This window comes from Phascolarctos cinereus, unplaced genomic scaffold, assembly GCF_003287225.1.
Source record: "Phascolarctos cinereus isolate Bilbo 61053 unplaced genomic scaffold, phaCin_HiC Scaffold_5;HRSCAF=322, whole genome shotgun sequence".
NCBI lineage: Eukaryota > Metazoa > Chordata > Mammalia > Diprotodontia > Phascolarctidae > Phascolarctos > Phascolarctos cinereus.
This window is the reverse complement of record NW_027555958.1, coordinates 218,383,869-218,404,069: the sequence shown is the minus strand read 5'-3', so window position 1 is coordinate 218,404,069 and position 20,201 is coordinate 218,383,869. Positions and strand designations below refer to the sequence as shown.

The following is a 20,201-nucleotide window of genomic DNA, read 5'->3' as shown; positions in this document are numbered from 1 at the left end:
GATCGTGTGAAAGGGACCTAAAAAAAAATTTAGTTCAAGTCTTTTATTTTACACATGAAGAAACTGAAGGACAGAGAGGTTTAATGACTTGCCCTAGATCATACAGATAGACTGGTAAGATTTGAGCTTGGGTCCTTTGATTCCATAGCCAATGCCCTTTTCACTGTTTCACAGGGATCTTCTATGCACATAAAAATATATACAAAGTAGTTTGAAAATGCATTAATAAGATGATATGAGAGGCACTTTGCAAACTTTTCTTTTAAAAGTATTGTTAATGCAGATATCATCATTAGGTGAACAATTTTTAAAACTATATATATTTAGTGCTTAGAATTGACTAGAATAGTTACTGCCTCTGAAGCCTGAGATGATAATATGCTGCTACAAGTGAAAATGTTATATTAAATTCAGTAAGAAAATTTATACTATTTAGTGGTTTATAGCTATTAAATAATGAAGAATCAGTGTTTCATAGGGCAGGGGTGGGGCAGAGAAGGAAAAGAATCACATTCCCACACCCAAGCAAACTGAAATCACATATCCCCTTGTGAAGTATAGTGCAAAAGGTGCTAACTTTGGGATTGTCAAAAGATCTGGGTTCAAAACCTGACTCCGCAACATATTACTTATTTCTCCTTGGACCAGCAGCTTTGCCTCTCTTGGTATCAGTTTCCACATCTATAAAATGTGAAAATGGAACTGAAAAAACTACAAAACATATGCTGATGATCCCTAGGGTCCCTGATAATTCTATGATTCCATCTGTCATCCCAGTAAATCCTCATTTTTCTCAAAATATTTGAACCAGGGATTTGTTTGTCCACCACTGTGAAATCACACTGTTCAATTTCAGCAGTGTTTTCATACTGATCCCTTTCTGAGACTCATTTTACCTAAGGGAAGGTCCATGATGACTCTCTTTGGCAGATATGTAAATATTGTCTTCCGGTCAAATCCTAGTCTGATGCTATAGCCTGGATTCTCCATAGCTATGTCAGCAGAGAAGGGCAACTAAGGGGTGCCATAGTGCACAGAGTGCCATGTCTGGAGTCAGGAAGATTCATCTTCCTGAATTCAAATATGGCCTTAGACACTTAGTAGCTGTGTGATCCTGGTCAAGTCATTTAACCCTATTTGCCTCAGTTTCCTCATCTGTCAAATGAGCTGGAGAAGGAAATGGAAAACCACCTCGTATCTTTGTTGAAAAAAAACAACAGACACAACTCAACAATGTGGCAGTAGAGAACAAGCTCTTACAGTTGCTATGAAGCTGAAAAGGTTTTGAGTATGTCCTCCTAAAACCAGCCACTAGGTTACTCTCAAGGTGATGAATTTTTTGGTCACCATATTTTTTTCTTTTTAAAATATTTTATTTTTTTCCAATTACATGTTAAAATACATTTAAACATTTATTTTTAAATTTTCTGAGTTCCAAATCTCTCCCTCCATCCATCCCTTCCTCCCCTCTTGAGAAGGCAAGCAATTTGATATAGGTTTTACGTGAGTCACCACAATTTTTGAAAACCACCTACTAACTCACAGACCATTTGCTTTCTGATTCTGTTCCAATAGAGAAGGTTCCTTGAAATGCTGAGGGAAGTTATCTCTATCCTGCTCCTGTAAGAAGCAATTCATGCTTAGGAAATGAAACAACAGACTCTCTGAAAGCAACCTCCTCGCTCCTGTGCTTCAAAGGATCACAGATCTAGATGTGGAAGGGAACTCAGAGGTCACCCAGGCTACCCTCCTTCAATTTACAGATCAGGAAACTGTGGCCCAGGGAGGCTTGGTGAATTTCTCAAGGTCACACAGGTAGTAAAAATCAGAGGCAAGATAGGGTTTTCCCACTGTTTCACTCACTGTGGAAAAATAATGGAATCATTTTTGAAAAATGATTGAAAAATATTGGAATTAGGGCAGTGGATAAAATGCTGGGCTTTGAGTAAGGAAGACTCATCTTCCTCAGTCCTATTCTACCATCAGACACTTACTAGCTGCATGACCCTGGGCAAGTCGCTTAACTCTATTTGCCTCAGTTTCCTCATATGAAAACTGAGCTGGAGAAGAAAATAGCAAACCAATCCAATATCTTTGCCAAGAAAACCCCAAATGGGGTCATGAAGAGTCAGACACAACTAAAAACAACTGGACAACAACTTGAAGTCAAAGACCTGAGTTCATATCTTGCCTCATATCTTTATCATCTGCTGGGAAAGTCACTTAATCTCTGTCAGCCTATTTCTGCATCTGTAAAATGAGGATGATAATAATAGCACCTACCTCGTGGGGCTTTTGTGAGGATCAAATGAGGGAATACATATAAACCTTAAAATGTTATATCAATGCTAGTTATTATCGTCATTTCATCAATAAAAACATATTAAGCATCTACTGCATGTCAGGTGCTGTACTAGGCTGGGTACACAAAGATTAAAAATAAAATAGTCTCTGCCCTCAAGGGGCTTACATTCTACTGGGGGATTATAACAGAAAGTTCCATGTCATTCTCTCCATTTCCTAGATAGGGAAAGAGAGGCAGAGCACGGCAAAATTCTCATCTGACATCAAGGCACAGCCTGTAGGAAATCTATTTCTCAACTCTAACCTTCCACCACCAGGCTTCATTTCTCTCCATTACTCAAAGGACCTCAATGTGGCATTGTAACACCACCCTATGCTATTCCATAGAGTTTTTAACTCTCTTCAGCCTACCTAAAATTCCTTATTTGGAAAGGCTTAGAGAGGCAGATATGATCATTCCATTTCCATAGTCAGACACTAAATGAGCCAGACTGTTTCTACAGAGTATTAAGTTTCCCTGAGAAAATTCCACATAGCATTTTTCAGACACCAAAGGTTTGGATTTATGAAGTCTTTCTTTAGAACAAGATAACCTTGTCAAGTCTCTAAACTATTGCTACTATGCATCTCCCAAATAGGACTATTTTCACAGGGCCACTGACACATGGCTCGGTTTTTCCCTGGCACAGGGACCATTATATCTAGACGAAAAGTAAGCCCAGATCACCTGGGACAATTCAACTTTAGAAATGCATTCTGGCATAGAGAGATGACAGACGGACAGAGACAGAGATATGACAGATACATAGATAGATACATAAAGATAGAAAGAGAGAGAGAAATAATAGGGAGATAGAGGATATGTGTGTATATTTTATATACACATATATATAGTTATATTCTTTATTTTTGCCATGTGACTGTGATTCCATTGGTATATGGAACTTGCCATGAGGGAATATTACTAATGCAGATGGGAACTTTCTCCAGGACCAATAGTTACCTAGCACACTGAAAGTTTAATAAATTTGGCACACTCAAATATCCAATATGTGTCAGAGGTAGGATGGCTGATATTAACCAGTAATATTATAATACCTGGATTTACACTGCCCTTGTATTCCATAAAGTGCAAAGAGCACATAGAATTATGAGCTCATTTATCCTTGCCATATTTTAGTGTGAGAGGAAAAGGCAGATGTGACTAACCCATTTTACAGCTGGAGCCAAGGAATCGAAGGGAAATACTACAAACAGACCAAGTTTAGTGTATACATTATAATGATATTACAAAGCACTTTATATACATTATGTCATTTAATCTTCATAACGACCTCGTAAGGTAGTTACTACTTGAGAGATACCTAGAAAAGTAGAAAGAGGGGCTGGCTATAAAATCAGGAAGACTTGGGTTCTAGTCTTGCTTCTGGCACATGCTAGCTATATGACTATGGGCAAACCATTCACCTTCTCAGTACCCCTAGATTAAGGTAAATAGAGCCATTTCAGAAACTACAGAAAATATCAGTTCTCAATAAATAACTCTTTCCTCCAGAGACCAGAATCTCAGTCACTTATACCCCTGAGCAAGAAAGTGATTTAACACAATGTCTGGTATATGGTAACCACTATATAAGTGCTAGCTATCATCATCTTCTTCTTCTCCATCATCATGATCATTATTGTTATTATTATTTATTAACCCCAACATAACTTCTAGGAGTTACTCCATCATATGGATTCCCCTCTCTGTGGATCCTCTGTAAATATATGTGGCATTAAGATTTCTATCCTGATTACCCTCTACAGTAGTGACTATCTTCTTTTGCCAATGCTTGTCGCTGTATTATACATTTCTATTTCCCACATCCAGGGATGTACTGGTAAATGTTTAACAACCAGCTCTCAAAAAATATGAATGATATCTTTTTAAATTCAATCTGTTTTATTAATACTCTTAAAGCTAGAAAATCAAGAATGCAATATATTGTACCCTGATTTGTAATTATGATTTATTTCCAGGGTATAAATGCTCACATTGAAAATTTAACCACGGGGGTTCCAGATGGTTCCAAAACACCCCTTCTCTGCTTCCAGCAGGTTATTTGGCACAATAACTCATGTTTGTCCTCCTTACTTCCAAAGTTTTTTATTTCTTATATTTTCCTTGGTGTCTAGCACATTTATTTCCTTTCCTGGTGACCGACTCTCTAACCGCTAGCCCATGGAGAAAGAACACAACAGAGCCCCTATCTCAGCCCAGTGTGTTTGTAGTTCAAAAAAAAATCACCCGAGTACCTCCATTCTTCTGAAGTACAAGTTACACAGACCCAAGTTTCAAATAAAAGAGGTTTTCCAGAGTCTAGAAGAACTATAACCCCTTCCATATTAATAGGAGGGTTAATCCTTCCAATGTCATGTGGGTTCATAGTGGGTTTAGGGTATTGGGTTCTTTTTTTAATCATTTGTATCCCTGCTCTTGTAGAACCTGGAAGACATATTTCCCAGTCAATACTTCCCACTAGGTTTACGGCATCCCACTCCCTGAATCACCTTGGGCACCTGGGTAAGCTACCCAGATTCCTTGGATTCCTTCTAAAACATATAGAAAAAGGAGAGGGAGTCACACATTTCATCTGGTACCATCATGAAGCAGAAATTAAAAGATGTATAATCTATACTATCTATATATCTAGTTACAAACACCAATGCCACCCTTTTCCTTTCTCTAATTTCACATATTCACTCACTTCCATTCGTTCTTTTCTATCACATTGCCACCACCCTGATCCAAGGCCATATGTCCAGAAGACTCTAGTAAAGTAAGACTTTAGTATCTTAACCTCCAGTTCCTCCCTACTTTAACTTAATCTTTAGATTATTGACAGACCAATTTTTCTTAAATATCACTTTTATCAGATCACTGTCCTGCTCAAAGAAACTTCAGTGGTACAGTGGGAAAAGCACTGGAGTAACAGAAGACCTGGCTTCAAATCTCAGCTCTTCTATTCACCACCTGTAGGAAGTTGTTAGTCATTTGAGTTCTTGAGACCTCAGTTTTTAATCTATAAAACAAGGAAAGTTAGACTGATGCAACCTATATAAACTTGGCCAGGTTACTTAACCTCCATTGACCTCAGTTTCTTCATCGGTAAAATGAGAACATTTACCTATTGAGCCTCTAAGGATCCTTTTAGTTCTAGGTCTATGAATGAAATGGTCTCTACAACTATTTCCACCACTAAATTGATGATTATATGATATCCAGTGACCTTCAAGAGTCCCTCCAACCTATATTTTCAACTCCAGTTCCCATTTTCCTAAAACAAATCCACAACCTCAGTGAAGTGATCTATTCACTGTCTCCAAATACGCATATGCACCTCTGCACCTTTGTTCCAGATGTTCCTCACCCCCTGAAATTCTCTTCTCTTCTCTCCACATGTCTGAATCCTAATCCTATTAAAGATTCAAGTCTCTCCATTAAGTTTTCCGGGATCACATTAACATTCAACACCAATCATCATCATCACCACAATCATCATCATCATTATCATCACTGATAAACTTAGGTAATATTTTAAGGTTTTCAGGATATTTTACATATATTATTTCATTTGATTCTCATAAAGACCCTAAGAGAAAGGTTCCACAGGTATCATTAGACCCATTTTGAAGATAGGGGAAAAAAGCTGTAGCTCAGAGAGGATGACAGAATCATAGACTCAGGAATAAAAGGAAGCTTAGGCACCAACTAGTTCATCCCTGTTATTTACAGATGAGGAAACTGAGGCACAGAGGTAAAGTGAGTTGCCCAAGACACACAGCTAATTAGCATTACAGGCAGTTATTGGACTCAGACCTTCCTGATTCCAAGGTGAGCATTCTATCCATTGCATCACACTATTTCTCAAAGATCTTAGTCCCAATGCACAGTTCTAAAGGTATGGCTGAGTCAGAAAGGAGACTAATGGGCCCAACCCAGAAATACAAGGAAATGTAAGATAGGAGCAGAAAGGGAGGCAGCCCCTATTTAAAAAAAAAAGTCTTAAGAAAATAATCCAAGTCTGACAAATGGTCATTCCTCTGACCAAAACTGTCTCCTACAGCTTTACTCACCATTAGTATTTCAGCCACTGAAAAATAATAGCTAACATTTACATAGTGCCTACTGCCCTGGGCACTTTACAAATATTACCTCATTTGATCCTCACAACAAATCTGGAAGGTAGGTGCTATTATTATTCCCATTTTATAGATGAGAAAACTGAGGCAAACAGAGGTTAAGTGACTTGCCCAGGATCAGGGACTTTCCTGAGGCCAGATTTGAACTCACATCTTCCTGATTCCAGGTCCAGAATTACTAACCTATTTAATATCAGTGCTTCCAAGAATCCTCTTGTCCTTCCCCAACCTGGCCTTCTGGTTTTAGCTTGCTAAGCTCCTGATATTAATCCCCTTTCCTTTCCTTTAAAGCAGGGATTACTTTTCCACCACACCTAGTGTTTGTCAGGGCAAGAGGTGGCACCTTCTATCCATACATCCTAGTTTGCATGATGCCACATAATACCTTGTACTGTTAATTAACTTATTTCCCCCCCAATGACTATGCTAAAGGTCCTAGGGGGTAAAGTCTATGTCTCTCATTCCCCACCCCCACCATACATACACACCCACTGAGGGCCTATCACAGTGCTATAGAAACAGCAGGCAGTCAATGAATATTTTTTGAATGAATGATCTGAGTTCATCCATAAGTTGCAACTTTAGAAAATGGAAATTTGTTGCTTTAAACTCTTATAAGAATTCTTGGGGCCCTTCCAAGTAACAGCCAACTGAGGCTACTGTTTTGGCCCAGATGCTTTAAGAACATAGTTCAAGACAAAACGAAAGTGGAAACCCATATTCTAATTTCCATCATTGAATCATTTTGACAACTAAATACATGTGATTATACCAGGATCCATACATAGCACTAAGGCTCAGGTTATGCAAAATCATACACTTCAGTAAGGCATCTAGTACAACTTCCAAGCAGATCTTAAAAGGATACATTCCAATTTTGGAATATGTCTTTTATTTGTCCATTTTTGAGGCAGCTAAGTAGCACAGCTGATAGAATACTAGATATAACATCAGAAAGAACTGAATGCATAAAACTAGCTATATGTGATACTGGGTAAATGAACCTTCAGGTTTCCCATCTGTAAAATAGGAATAATAATAGCACCTACCTCACAGAGATGTTTTGGGTATCAATGAGACAATACAAGTAAAGTACTTTGCAAACCTTTAAGTGTTCTCTCAATGCCTGTTATTATTATTGTTGTTGCTTAAGCACCATGGACTTCAGCACAGAAGTATCACTAAAAAGAAAACTGACTACATTCTTGCATTTAATTCACATCTTTTTGGGGGGGAGGGGGAAATCCAAATCTGTGATTTTATTGCTATAGGGGACTCTCAAAGGAGAGACTCTCTCTACCAATGCTGATGTGCACTTTCTGTGCAATTTATAGTTTTAAAATGTTGCCCAGGGCTTCGAGGAAACAAGGAAACACATTCAATTTGTGTCAGAGGTAAGACTTGAATCCAGCTCTCCCTTGCTTCAAGGCCATATCTCTTTGCACTATTCCACATTACCCTGTTAATGAATGCATTGTTATAATCAATCATAACAAGATATACTATTTATATTTAACAAAAACTATCACAAGAATAAATTAGTCACTTATTGAGTATCTAGTACTCCAACTGGTCATACAACAACAAAAAGTAAATATGTGAACACATCCCTAAGAATGAATCAAATAATCCAAGAACAATCTTTATTCATCTAGAAAGTTTTCCTAAAATAGATAAGCCATCCTAAAGCTAAGTAATTATTTGATTTTTGACATCTACTATGGGCAGTCTCCACTTTTCACCACTCTTGCTCATTAAGTGACTTAGTAAATGGAGAACAGGGTTCTCCCACATGGACCTACAATTTCACTGATATGGGGAACTTCCAGAGTGGAAACTCCCTCCACAAATAAAGGTCAGTAACTTCGCTGTAATTTAAAGTCTTAGTGAGCTGCCTGAAGTCCTGAGACTTTCCCGTGGTGTTACAGGTCAACCTGGTGATACATGGGATAGAATGTCAGACCTAGAGTCAGGAAGATTCATCTTCCTGAGTTCAAATCTGGTCACAGACACTTGCCAGCTGCGTGATCCTGGGCAAGTCTCTTAACCCTCTTTGGCTTCATTTCCTCATCTGTAAAATGAGCTGGAGAACGAAATAGCAAACCATTCCAATATCTTTGCCAAGAAAACCCCAAAATGAGGTCACAAAGAGTTGGATATGACTGAAGCAACTGAACAACAAAAATACTAACAGTTAGCAAGTACTGTCCTTATTTATCTGCTTATGTGCTTTGTATGCAGACTAAATTTCTGTAGGGAAATCCTTTGAAAGCCAAGCATTTAGCCACTTTTCTATCCCAGAAAAAGAAAGAAGGAGTTGTGGTTAATCAATGATGAATCTCCTTTAGATAAGTCTATCACAGCAATCTGAGGGAGGAGCTGTCCAATTCTAGCACAGGACAGGTTATGGGGAAGAGGTGAACAGGAGCCAAACTGGGGAAACTGCCCAGCTTCACAGGTCTTCCATTATAGTATGGCTTCAGTACTTAGTGTGAACTGAATTCCCTCCAAGAGTACAAATGATCAAGAGTTAGTTATTATAAAAAATGAGGAAGGGGAAAGCAGTGTGGAAAATATTGATTTAAGTCTTTGAAATCCTAAATTAGGAATCTGGCTGCTATGGTGGGATGGAACTGCGGTTAAAGCAGGAAGTAAAATAAATAAACCAATGAATGAAAAAATAAATGAATGAATGAATGAATGAAAGTAATGATCAAAACAGATTAAAGAGGAAGGATGCAATTTGTGTGTATGTCTGTTAATAGGACAGTGTCCTGATGGGTTTATTAGATGGTCTGGGTATTCACTTCAAATAAGGTGTCACATTATGAAGACAAAATAGGAGCAGTAGAATGTAAGCTCCCTGAGGGCAAGGTCAGTTTCCTTTTCATTTTTGCCTTTTGCATCCCTGTTGTGCACTGTGGCTTGCACAACTTTTGTAACTTTTAAAATGTTAATTGAATTGAATTGACTGATTGAGTAGGACAGATTGGAGTGTGGGAAGGAATATTATGCTAAACAAAGTGACAGGATTTAGTAGTTACTAGATATGAAGGGCAAGGTCTACTATAACATCAAGGTACCACACTTGGAGATAGAATAGAGACTGATTTCTCTCTTATGAGAAAAAAAAATAGACAGGGAGTCTGCTTGGGGGGAAATGAAGAGTCTGGTTTTTATCTACCTTAGCCAGCCAGAAATTCAGATGGAGGAGGGGTCATCCTTTTCCCTTTTCAAATAAGAACTGGACTATGAAAGAAAGAGGGGTCCAAAAGAGATATTGAAGGATCATCCTCCTAAAACCAATTATATTGTCTAGTTTCAACTCCAGGGAATTCCTTAGAGAAGTTGGGAAAGCTTACTCACTGGGAGTCTCTGAGACTAAAACCATTCAGAGAGGCTGGTTCACAGGGTCCTAATATTCCTGAGCTGAGATGGGGGTGGAAATGGGGGAAAGGCGGTTGTGGCCAGATGATCCTAGGGTTCTTTTCAGTTCTAGTTTCACTACAATGATCTGTTAAGCCCAAGTTTCTAATCTGCTCCCTACAGAGCAGAGATGTACCAGATGACATATGCCCAGCAGTAAGTGGTTGCTCTCCTGTCATACTGAGGATAGCTAAAATGATTTGGAATCCTTCCAAGCAAAAGGGACTGGCCAAATCATTTGACATTTATTGGAGAGTGGGGCTGGAAGGGGACATAAAGAGTTCATTTTAAAATATCCACCCAGAAAATGGGACAAATGCTATAAAGATTATCTGTATAGACTTTTATTTTCTATAAGAGTCCAGGCAGCCCTCGTTTATATTTGAAAAAATATATGATTAACCATAGTTAACCATGAATGCAGATGTTTTGCATTAAAACCACTAGTCGAAGTTTGAAAGCATTTAATATTATATATTGCTACCATTCAGACTAAATTGTTTTTTTAATGTACACAATATTACAAATTTAATTTTGAGCTGTTTGGATCAGTCTGTAAAAAAGATTTGATTATACCTGAGTGTTCTGGCCCCAGTTTTTCTGTATCTCGGTAATCTTGGCGGTAAATGGCTGATTAGGTGCCTCACACTCCATCTCTGCCTCAGTTTCCATGGTAATGTTACAGGAGCTATTATAGATGAGAACTTCATCTCTTTCCACTTTAGGGCTGAAATGAGAGGGGAGGTTAAATGGGGTGTCATCAATCTTAATGAAATGCAATTATTTTTACTCTTATTAATCATTGCAAGCCATTAGCTTGTGGCAACTACAGGCCACCATTTGTCAAGTTTTGCAAATTTCTGTAATTTTGTTTCCATTCTTTTATTGTTTATTTGTTTTCCCTTTATCTGCAACCCCTGCAATGAAAATATATGCGGTAAATATCTTTCACTAAGGCTTTGCTCTTTTCCAAATCTATTAGGAACATTAGCAAAAAAAAAAAAAATCGTCTTTCTCCCACTCCAAACGAACAAGCAAAGCAGGGATGACACAGCCTGTTTTGAAGACGGAAACAAACACCGGGGAGAGATTTTTCTCTTTCCCCCTTCTCTCTTCCCGCTCTTACTCACACTTAGCATTGGGGGAGTGAATAGCCTTTATCCCCCCCAGGGCAGAGGGAGAAATTGGAAAACCCACACAACTGGCTAACTGGTCCCTAATTCCAACTGTGAAAAAATGAGCTCATTTAGGCTTTCAATTCCCTCTCCCCAGCTGATGGCAATGAGTCTCTGTTGCTAGGAGTGGAACATTAACTTAGTAAATTAATTAAACTTACTTAACAGCCCAGACTAAGGAGATTCGATATATGTGCCAGTTATACTCCCAGCCACTGGCTCTAAAAGCCCCTCTTGCACTGAACAGAGAATTCAGAAGATGGAAAATGAAAGATAGGGGGCCTGACAGCTTTACTTAGAAAAACAAAACACTTGGACATATTGGAGACAGGTTAGGAGGGGAGTTTTTAAGGGTATTATACCCAATAGCTGTGATCTTCTCTCAAGCTTAATCCTGGCTGTGGGCATTGGTATAACTAACTCACAGATTATTTATATGATTGATAAGCATATCACCATCATCATACTTGACATTTGCATCATATTTCATATTTTCAAGTCACTTCTGTAGCTATTATTAAATTTCATCCCCACTTTTTACAAGGAGGAAATTGAGGCCTACAGAGATTTTGTGACTTGCTTAGGGTCATACAACTACTTAGTGGCAGAACCAGAGCTAGTGTCCAGGTCTTTTAACTCCTTCTGCAATAATCTTTGAAGTACCTAGTCAAATGTTAGGTAGTGAGTTACCTGTCACTGAAAGTGTTCCAGCAAAAGTCCAGCAATCCATCAACCAACATATACTTATTAAGTTCCTATGTACTAAACATAGCCATCTAGGTGGTGTAGTGGATAGAGCACTGGGGATAGAGTCAGGAAGATCTGAGTTCAAATCCAGCCTCAAACACTTACTACCTGTGTGACCCTAGGCAAGTCACTTAACCCTTCATCAGTTTCTCATCTATAAAATGGGGACACACTGGTGAAGGAAATGGCAAACCATTCCAGTATCTTTGCCAAAAAAAACAGTCCATGGGGTCATATAGAGCTGGACATAACTGAACAACAACAAATGTACCAAATATTGTGCCAAGTGCACAAATGAAATAATCATCATTAGAACAGCTTACATTCTTTTGGGGGAGACATCATTAACAAGTAGAAGGACAAATACATACTGAGTATATACAGATTAAATACAAAGTACATACAAGGTTGTTGGGAGGACACTACCTATAGAGGGAAGGTTAGCAAACCACTCACAGATATTGGAGAGGGGATTCATACAGAGGGCTGGACTATAAAGTTCTTTCCACTCCTCAAATTCTAAGCCTGGCAGACAATAGAACCCCCAGGAGGACCAGAAGCAGCCAGTGAATAATCTTCTGCTCAAGAACACAGAATCCTACTAAACCATAGTATCTCTTTTTAATCAATGTCAAAAACGTTTCTTTCAATCAAACATTATACAAGCAAGCATTTGGGAGTTCAGAACCGAAGAGTCTTTAAGCCTGCCTAACATTTCAAAGTGAACTTGATGCTGAAAGAGGCCTAGCTCATTTTCCAATGGATATGTAATCAAAAGATATGAATGGGCAAATAGTTTTCAAAAGAACAGCAAACAGGGCACTGGACTTAGAGGACCTGAGTTCAAATCCTACCATAGATACTTACTTGTTACATGGCTCTGAACAAGTCATTTAACCACTCTGTGACTCAGTTTCCTTATCTACACAATGTTGGAGGAGGGGATGGGAACAGACTCAATGGCTCCTAAAGTCCTTTCCAAATCAATCTTCTGAAAAATGCTGCCCACATCTAGAGAAAGAACTGATGGAATCTGAATGCAGATCAAAGTATACTATTTTTCAATTTATTTTTTTCATTGGTCTTTTTTTTCTTTTGGTATGTCTTCTTTCACAACATGACTAATACGGAAATGTGTTTTCCACGATTACACATGCAAAAAAAATTTTAAATGAAAATAAATAAATCTGTAATATTCTAAACCACTGGTATAAAAATCAAATAGAAATAGTTCCTTATGGGCCTAATACTGACTTAGCAAATTAACATTATCTATGCTGTATTGTATTTTTATTTATTTTTGTTAAATAGTTCCCAATTACATTTAAATCTGGTTCAAACCCACTTAGGAGATTTTGCAGACACCTCTGTTCTAAACAACCATATGAAATTATTCCAAATAACTAATAACAAAAGAAATCCAAATCAAAACAATCTTCAGGATTTGCCTAATGCCAAGAAAATTGGCCAGGCTAATAAAAGATGGAAACTGTCAATATTGGAAAGGTTGAAGGAACAAAGCAACAAGACATTATACTCTTGATGGAATCGTAAACAGGTCCACACATACTAGAAAGCAATTTTTTTTAAAGTGACTAAATTGTCCATACCCTCCAGACAATTGTTTGGCATATATTTCAAGGAGGTCAAAGACAGAAAACAAAAAGTCCAAAAGATACCAAGATGTTCACTGCAACCTCTTCTCTGAGATTTTTAGCTTCAGTGCAGCTGATAATCTTCACTGGCAGAAAGTTTACTTATCAAGGATTCTCTAAACCAACAATATCACAGACCCAGCTCAAAAAAAGAAAATGTCATCACTGCACCTTTTGTGGCCCAGCAAAACATCAGAAACAAATTAGATAGCAACCATTTAACAAATGGCTAAACAAATTGTGTAATGCATGTGAATTATTGCAGCACAAGAATATATAACTAACAAGCATTCAGAAATGCATAGGAAGACATAAACTGATGCAGAATGAAGCAAGCAGATATGGTAAAACAATATACACAATGACTATAACAACAAAAATAAAAAGGATTAAAAACTAAAACTAAACATTGTATCATTATAATGACCAACATTAGCCCTTAAAAAAAGAAAATATCTTTCCCTGCTTTCATGGCAAACAGAGTTGGGGCACTATGGGGGGAGAGGAGAGAATAAGTACCTACTACGTGCCCATTGTATTAAATGTTTTACAAATATTGTCTCATTCAATCCATACAAAAACCCTGGTAGTAGGTACTATTATTGTTCCCATTTTACAGTTAAGAAACTGAGGTAGACAGGGATTAAGTGGCTTGCCCAAGGTCATACAACTATTAAGTAAGTATCTGAAGGCATACTTGAATTCAATTCTTCCTGACTCTAAGTCTAGTGCTCTTATCTACTTTGCCACCTAGCTGCTTCTTGGTATTGATTAGTTTTGTAGCAGTATTTTTCCCCTCTTTTCTAATCTTTGTTGCATGGGATGGCTTACAAAAGAGAAGAGAGAGAGAGAGAGAGAGAGAGAGAGAAGAGAGAGAGAGAGAGAGAGAGAGAGAGAGAGAGAGAGAGAGAGAGAGAGAGAAGAGAGATATTCAGAAAATATGATATAAAAACAAGAGACATCAATTAGAAAAAAAATTAAGGAAAAAAAGGCCTGGTCTGAGCATCATTTTCCTGCAGACTTTCACTCCATATATTCAGCAGGAATTATGCCAGGGAGTAAGGAAAAGGAAGTATATAGGATCTCAGTTTTAGTCCCTTGAGAGGTGCACACAAGAAGAAAAGAGAATAAAAAATGCAATCTTAGAAAACACATGAAGTAAAGATGCTTTAAATCATAGAATCTTGTCATCTAGTCCCAAAACCATCCATCCAAAGAAAAAAGTCTTCTATAAAATTCCCAAGTTGGCTTAAACATTTCAAGTGATGGGGACTTTACCACTTAGAACTAAAATGAAATTTGCATCCCTCAGCTAAATGACCAAATATTGGTCATGACCGCGACCTCTGAAACATAGAAATTAAGTCTTCTTTCTCTTCCACATAGCAGGTCTTCAGTTCTTGGTTTTCTCTTTCAAATATTTGAAGGTGGCTCTTATGTGTCTCTCTCCCTTTCCTTACCATTTATTCTTCTCTTTTCCAGCTAAACATCCTCAGTTCTTCATAAGACATTACATCAATAATACCCTGGTTGTCTTCCTCAGCCTAGCTCCATCTTGTCCTAGAATCTGATGAACAGAACTGAATGCCATATGCATTATGGCAGTATATTCCCTTTTGTTATTTTGGACATAATACTTTTATTAATGCACCCTAAGATTGCATCAGTTTTTGGCTGGTTTTTTTTTTCACAGCTACATTCCATTATTAATAGGCTCAAATAAGAGTCAGTTAGGATCAACTTAAAAACTCACACCATTTCCACACAAAGCGCTAGTAATCCTTGACCATATCTGTACAGTTAATTTTCTAGATGTAAACATGAACCCCCCTACATCAACTTTCATTCACTGCTCCTGGCTCTGCAATCTGGGAACAAATAGAACAAGTCTAATCTTTCTTCCATATGATAGTTTTTCAAATATTTAAAGAGAGTTATATGTTCCTGCTGAGCTTTGTCTAGGCTAAACATACCCAGTTCTTTAAACCAGTCCCCTTGAGACTCTTCATCATTCTGGTTGCCCTCCTCCAGGCTTTACCTACCTTAATAAAGTCCTTCCTAAACTGTAGCCTGGCAAGTAAAGAGTACAATAACCATCCCTCCTTATTCCTAGAAGTTATGCTTCTCTCAATGCAGTCCAAGATTGCATTAGCCCTTTTGTTTGCCATAGCATATCATTGATTCATATTGAACTTACAATCCACTAAAACCCCCAGATCTTTTTCAGACAAACCACTATTATGCTTATACTTGTGGAGTCAATTATTTTGAACCTAGGCAAGAGTTTATATTTATTCTAATAAAATTTCATCTTTTAAGATCTTGTTGAACCCAGTATTCTAGCCTGTCGAGATGTTTTTGGATCTTGGCCATCCACTGGGTTAGCTATCCCTCCGAGCTTTGGGTCATGTGTGAATTGGATAAGTATAACATCCATGTTATCAAAGTCACTGGGAAAAAAAATGAATCAACAAAGAGCCAAGAACAAATCCCTGAGGCACTCCACTGAAGACTGCCTTCCAAGCTGACATAAAATCATTCACTAACGGAATAGAGTCCAGCCATTCAGCAAGTTATGAATCCAGTTCATTGTACTATTGGTCAACCAACATTCCTCCATCTTTTCAAAAAGAATAACATGAGATACTTTGTCAAATATGTTGCTACAATATAGTCAAAATATGTCTATATAACTCTCCTGATCCACCAGCCCAACAATGAAAGAAAAAAAAAGGAAGGAAAGAAGGAAGGAAGGAAGGAGGGAGGCAGCTGTCTCTTTAGCATCCATTCCATTTTAATCAAACTCTCTTAATAGTTTGGAAATCATTCTTCTTGGTGGAGATTCAAGTCATATTAAAGGAGTCCTCCTGCTTCATTTTCATCAGTTAATGCTACATAATCTTCCTCAACTAGCATATATATCTATTCCTTTTTTATGTTTTATAAGCCTGAGGTCATACAAAAAAGCACTTTGCAAAACTTGAAGCACACAAAAAAATTTAGTAGAATAATTATCAGAATTATTATTGATCTGACATTCTTCTTACATATTTGTGTTAATCTTGCATCCATCTAATATCTCATTTGATATGTCTTTTAAAAAAATTTTGTAGTAATATTTAATTATAATATTTAAAAGCTGTAATATAAAATAGCACAGACCTAGGGTCTGAAAATATACCACTTGATATTTTTATAATGATTTGTAGTTTTTGTACTTTTATTGCTTCATTTGATATAGTAGATAGAATGCTGGAATTGCAATCAAGAAGACCTAGGCTCAAATCCTACCTCAGACACTTAAATCACTATATATATATAATAAATTTTAGCTATTCCCACAGCTATCCTAAGAGTTAGGCAGGACTCATATTAATCCTTGGACTGAGATGAAGAGAAATTAAGTGACCTTACCTAGTTAATGATAGGTAGGTGTCTAGCAACTGACTTCCTGACTCCTACACCGTGTTCTTGTCACTAGATTGGTTAGGTCTTAAGGAAATCATGCATTTAACAAATATTTCCATTACATTTTACAGTTCGTATGAAACGTATACCGTGTGTAAGAAGCTCTGATGGCTTTTCAGAACAGATGAGTAAGGCACAGTCGCTGCCATCTGATAGCTTATAATCTAATGAAGGGGATAAAACAACCATCCAGATGATTCCAGACAGAGGTTGGCAATTGTCTTAAGGGATATACAAAGCTCAATGGGGATTCATAGGAAAGAGTTAACACAATTAACTAGGGAAAGACATCCTAAGAAAGTACAATTTAAGATAGGTCTTCAGCGATAGATGAGATGCAGCATAGCAGAGTAGATAAACTGAGGAACTTGGGGGTCAGAAAGAACTGGGATTGTGACTATAGGCAAATCTGTTAGCCTCTTTGTTTCATTTTCTTGTCTTATAAAATGAGGAGATTGGACTAGATGACTTCTAAGGTCCCTTTCTAGCTTTAAATCTACAATTCTATGACCCTATAAGTACAAATGGATGGACAGCATTACAGGCAGAAGAAAGAGCATTAACAAAAACAGACCTTGGAAAGGACAGAGTATTTTGAAGGAAGATATTTTTGAGTTTTGACAGGAACAGAGGGCAAATATAGGAGAGTAGAGATGACCAGAATAGTAATTTTTCATCTGTACAAAAGACAGGAATGAGGATTGACTAGAAAGGAAGAAATCACTTTGGAAGCTCATACAATAGGGCAGGAGAGAAAAAAGTGGAAACCTAAATTAAAGTAGTGGCTATGGAGAATAGTGAGGTTTCATTTGAAAGAAATGGCAATGGTAAGATAATAAGACCTCCCAAAAGAATGTAAGTTCCTTTGGGGTAAGGACTATAGGAGTGATTTCACTTTTGTCTTTGTATTCCTGTGAAATAAAGATAGCTAGGTAGTGTGGTGGATAGAGTGCTGGGCCTGGAGCCAAGAAGACCTGAGTTCAAATTTGGCCTCAGATACTTACTAGCTGTGTAACCTTGGGCAAGTCACTTAATCTCATTTGCCTCAGTTTCCTCACCTGTAAAATGAGCTGGAGAAAGAAATGGCAAGCCACTCCAGTATCTTTACCAAGAAATCCCCAAAGGGGGTCACAGAGAATCAGATATGATTGAACAACAACAACAGTACCTTTATGGAGCTTAATTACCCTAACAACAAAGTATGTTAGTTATAGAACATCATTATAAGTGTAGGATGGACTATGTGGGACCCTGTAGGAAAGGGGTATTTCTTCATGGTGCAATGATGTTACCCCAACTGGCAACCTCCACTTCAATTCTCTTATGAGGAGGTTATTGTATTTCTGGGCTTAATCTGTTTTCTGACCTTCAGCTGTCTAGTCAGATGCACCCTCGCCCTCACTATAAGAAATAGCATGCTTCTCAAAAAGGGTGATAAATTTAGTGTGAAAGAACCAGAGTTGAATTCCAGTTCTGGTACTTATTCTCTGTGAGACCTTGAGCAAAAACACTTTGCAGCTCTGAGACTCAGTTTCCTCCTTTGCAAAATTACGGTATTAGACTAGAATCAGGGGTGGGTAGCTGTGCCTTTGAGGCCACGGATGGCCTCAAGGCCACAGGTTTGCCATCCCAGTCTAAATAATCTCTAAGGTCTTTTCTAGTTCTGCCATTTTAACCATGAACAACCCTTAAATAATAGCACTGAAATGAGTTAAAACAGCCATGAAAAGAAGCAGATGTCCACATACTTAAGTCAGAACCTAAAGGGAATTAGACATCAAGACTAATGGAAATTATTAATCACTTTAGGAAACCCTAAAGAAATTTACTATATTCTACTCTGCAGTTAGATTTTTCTTTTCTATGGATTTCATACAAATCTGTATCTCAGGTGGAGATGGGGACTCACAGCTTGTTTGCCACAAGGTGAAAGAATATGAAAAACATTAGCAGATCCAATTCAATTGAATTTCACAAGTATTTATTAAGTGCCTACTATGTTCCAGACAGGTGCTGGGGACAAAGACACACACACACACACACACACACACACACCCCAGTCGTTGACCTCAAGAAGCTTGTTTGGGGTAAACAGAATTTGTATAGAAAATCAAATACAAATACATGCTTATTGAATTAGAAGATGGCACTTATGCAAAGGAAAGTAAAGGAGGCAACACTTATTGATGGGTATAATACAAATGATACTTGGAGTTTCCTGTTGTTGTTCAGTCATTTTTTAGTTGTGCCCGACTCTTTGTCACCCGATTTGGGGTTTTCTTGGCAAAGATACTGGAGTGGTTTGCCATTTCTTTTTCCAGCTCATTTTACTGATAAGGAAACCAAGGCAAATAGGGTTAAGTGAGTTACCCAGGGTCACGCAGGTAGTAAGTGCCTGAGGCAGATTTGAACTCTGAAAGAAGAGTCTTCCTGATTCCAAGCCTAATACTCTTCCCTCTTTAAAACCCTATGTAAATGCAAGCTATTCTTTTTAGATAAGCTATTTACTACCACGGTTCCTTTGCTACTAATCAAGTGGGTATTTGCAACCACTCCTTACCTTTGAGTGGTTAAAAAGACAAATTCTTGACTATAACCCCAATCAAATAAACAGACACAAATTCACTTCAAAAATTGAAGTAACATTCTTAAAACAGGCACTGGGAGGCAAGAACCTAAGTTAAGGCGGAGGGGTTTTTATTGTTGTTGAGTCATTTCAGTCATGTCCAACTCTTCCTGACCTCATTTGGGGCTTTCTTGGCAGATACTGGAGTGGTTTGCCATTTCCTTCTCTAGCTCATTTTACAGATGAGGAAACTGAGGCAAACAAGTTCACACAGCTACTAACTGTCTGACACCGGATTTGAACTCAGGTCCTCCTGACTCCAGGGCTGGTATTCTATCCACTGCACCACCTAGCAGGTTCAATTGTCCCAGGTAGTACCGCAACTTATAGCTATAAAAGAGCTTACATTCTATGGAAAGAAGAATAGCTTCCCACAGAATCCAGACTGTCTTAGAGCATGAAGAAGTCAGGCTCCTGAAATTCAATGGTTATTTTTCCCTTTGATTCAATGTGATTTGCTTGGTTTGTTTTGTTTTGATTTCATTTTCTAATCTGCAAATAAAACCTCCATTAAATGATCAAAGACAGCCATTGCAGCTAGGTAGGCAAAAGAGCAGTTTATGCCTAAAAGCTATAGGGAACAAAAAAGGATGCAGCATCATGTGATGAGAGGGA

At 37.8% G+C, this 20,201-nt stretch overlaps 1 protein-coding gene across 1 annotated transcript in view; it reads right to left on the bottom strand.

Annotated features, from left to right (window-relative positions):
• Positions 1–10,478: 10,478 nt before the first annotated feature.
• Positions 10,479–20,201, bottom strand: part of LOC110213527 (PKHD1 ciliary IPT domain containing fibrocystin/polyductin) — an 84,255-nt gene continuing 74,532 nt past the window's right edge. Inside the window, exon 23 of the mRNA XM_078155658.1 lies at positions 10,479–10,642. Coding sequence (XP_078011784.1) covers positions 10,486–10,642 — 157 coding nt within the window. The 3' untranslated portion in view covers positions 10,479–10,485. The remainder of the gene's footprint in view (positions 10,643–20,201) is intronic.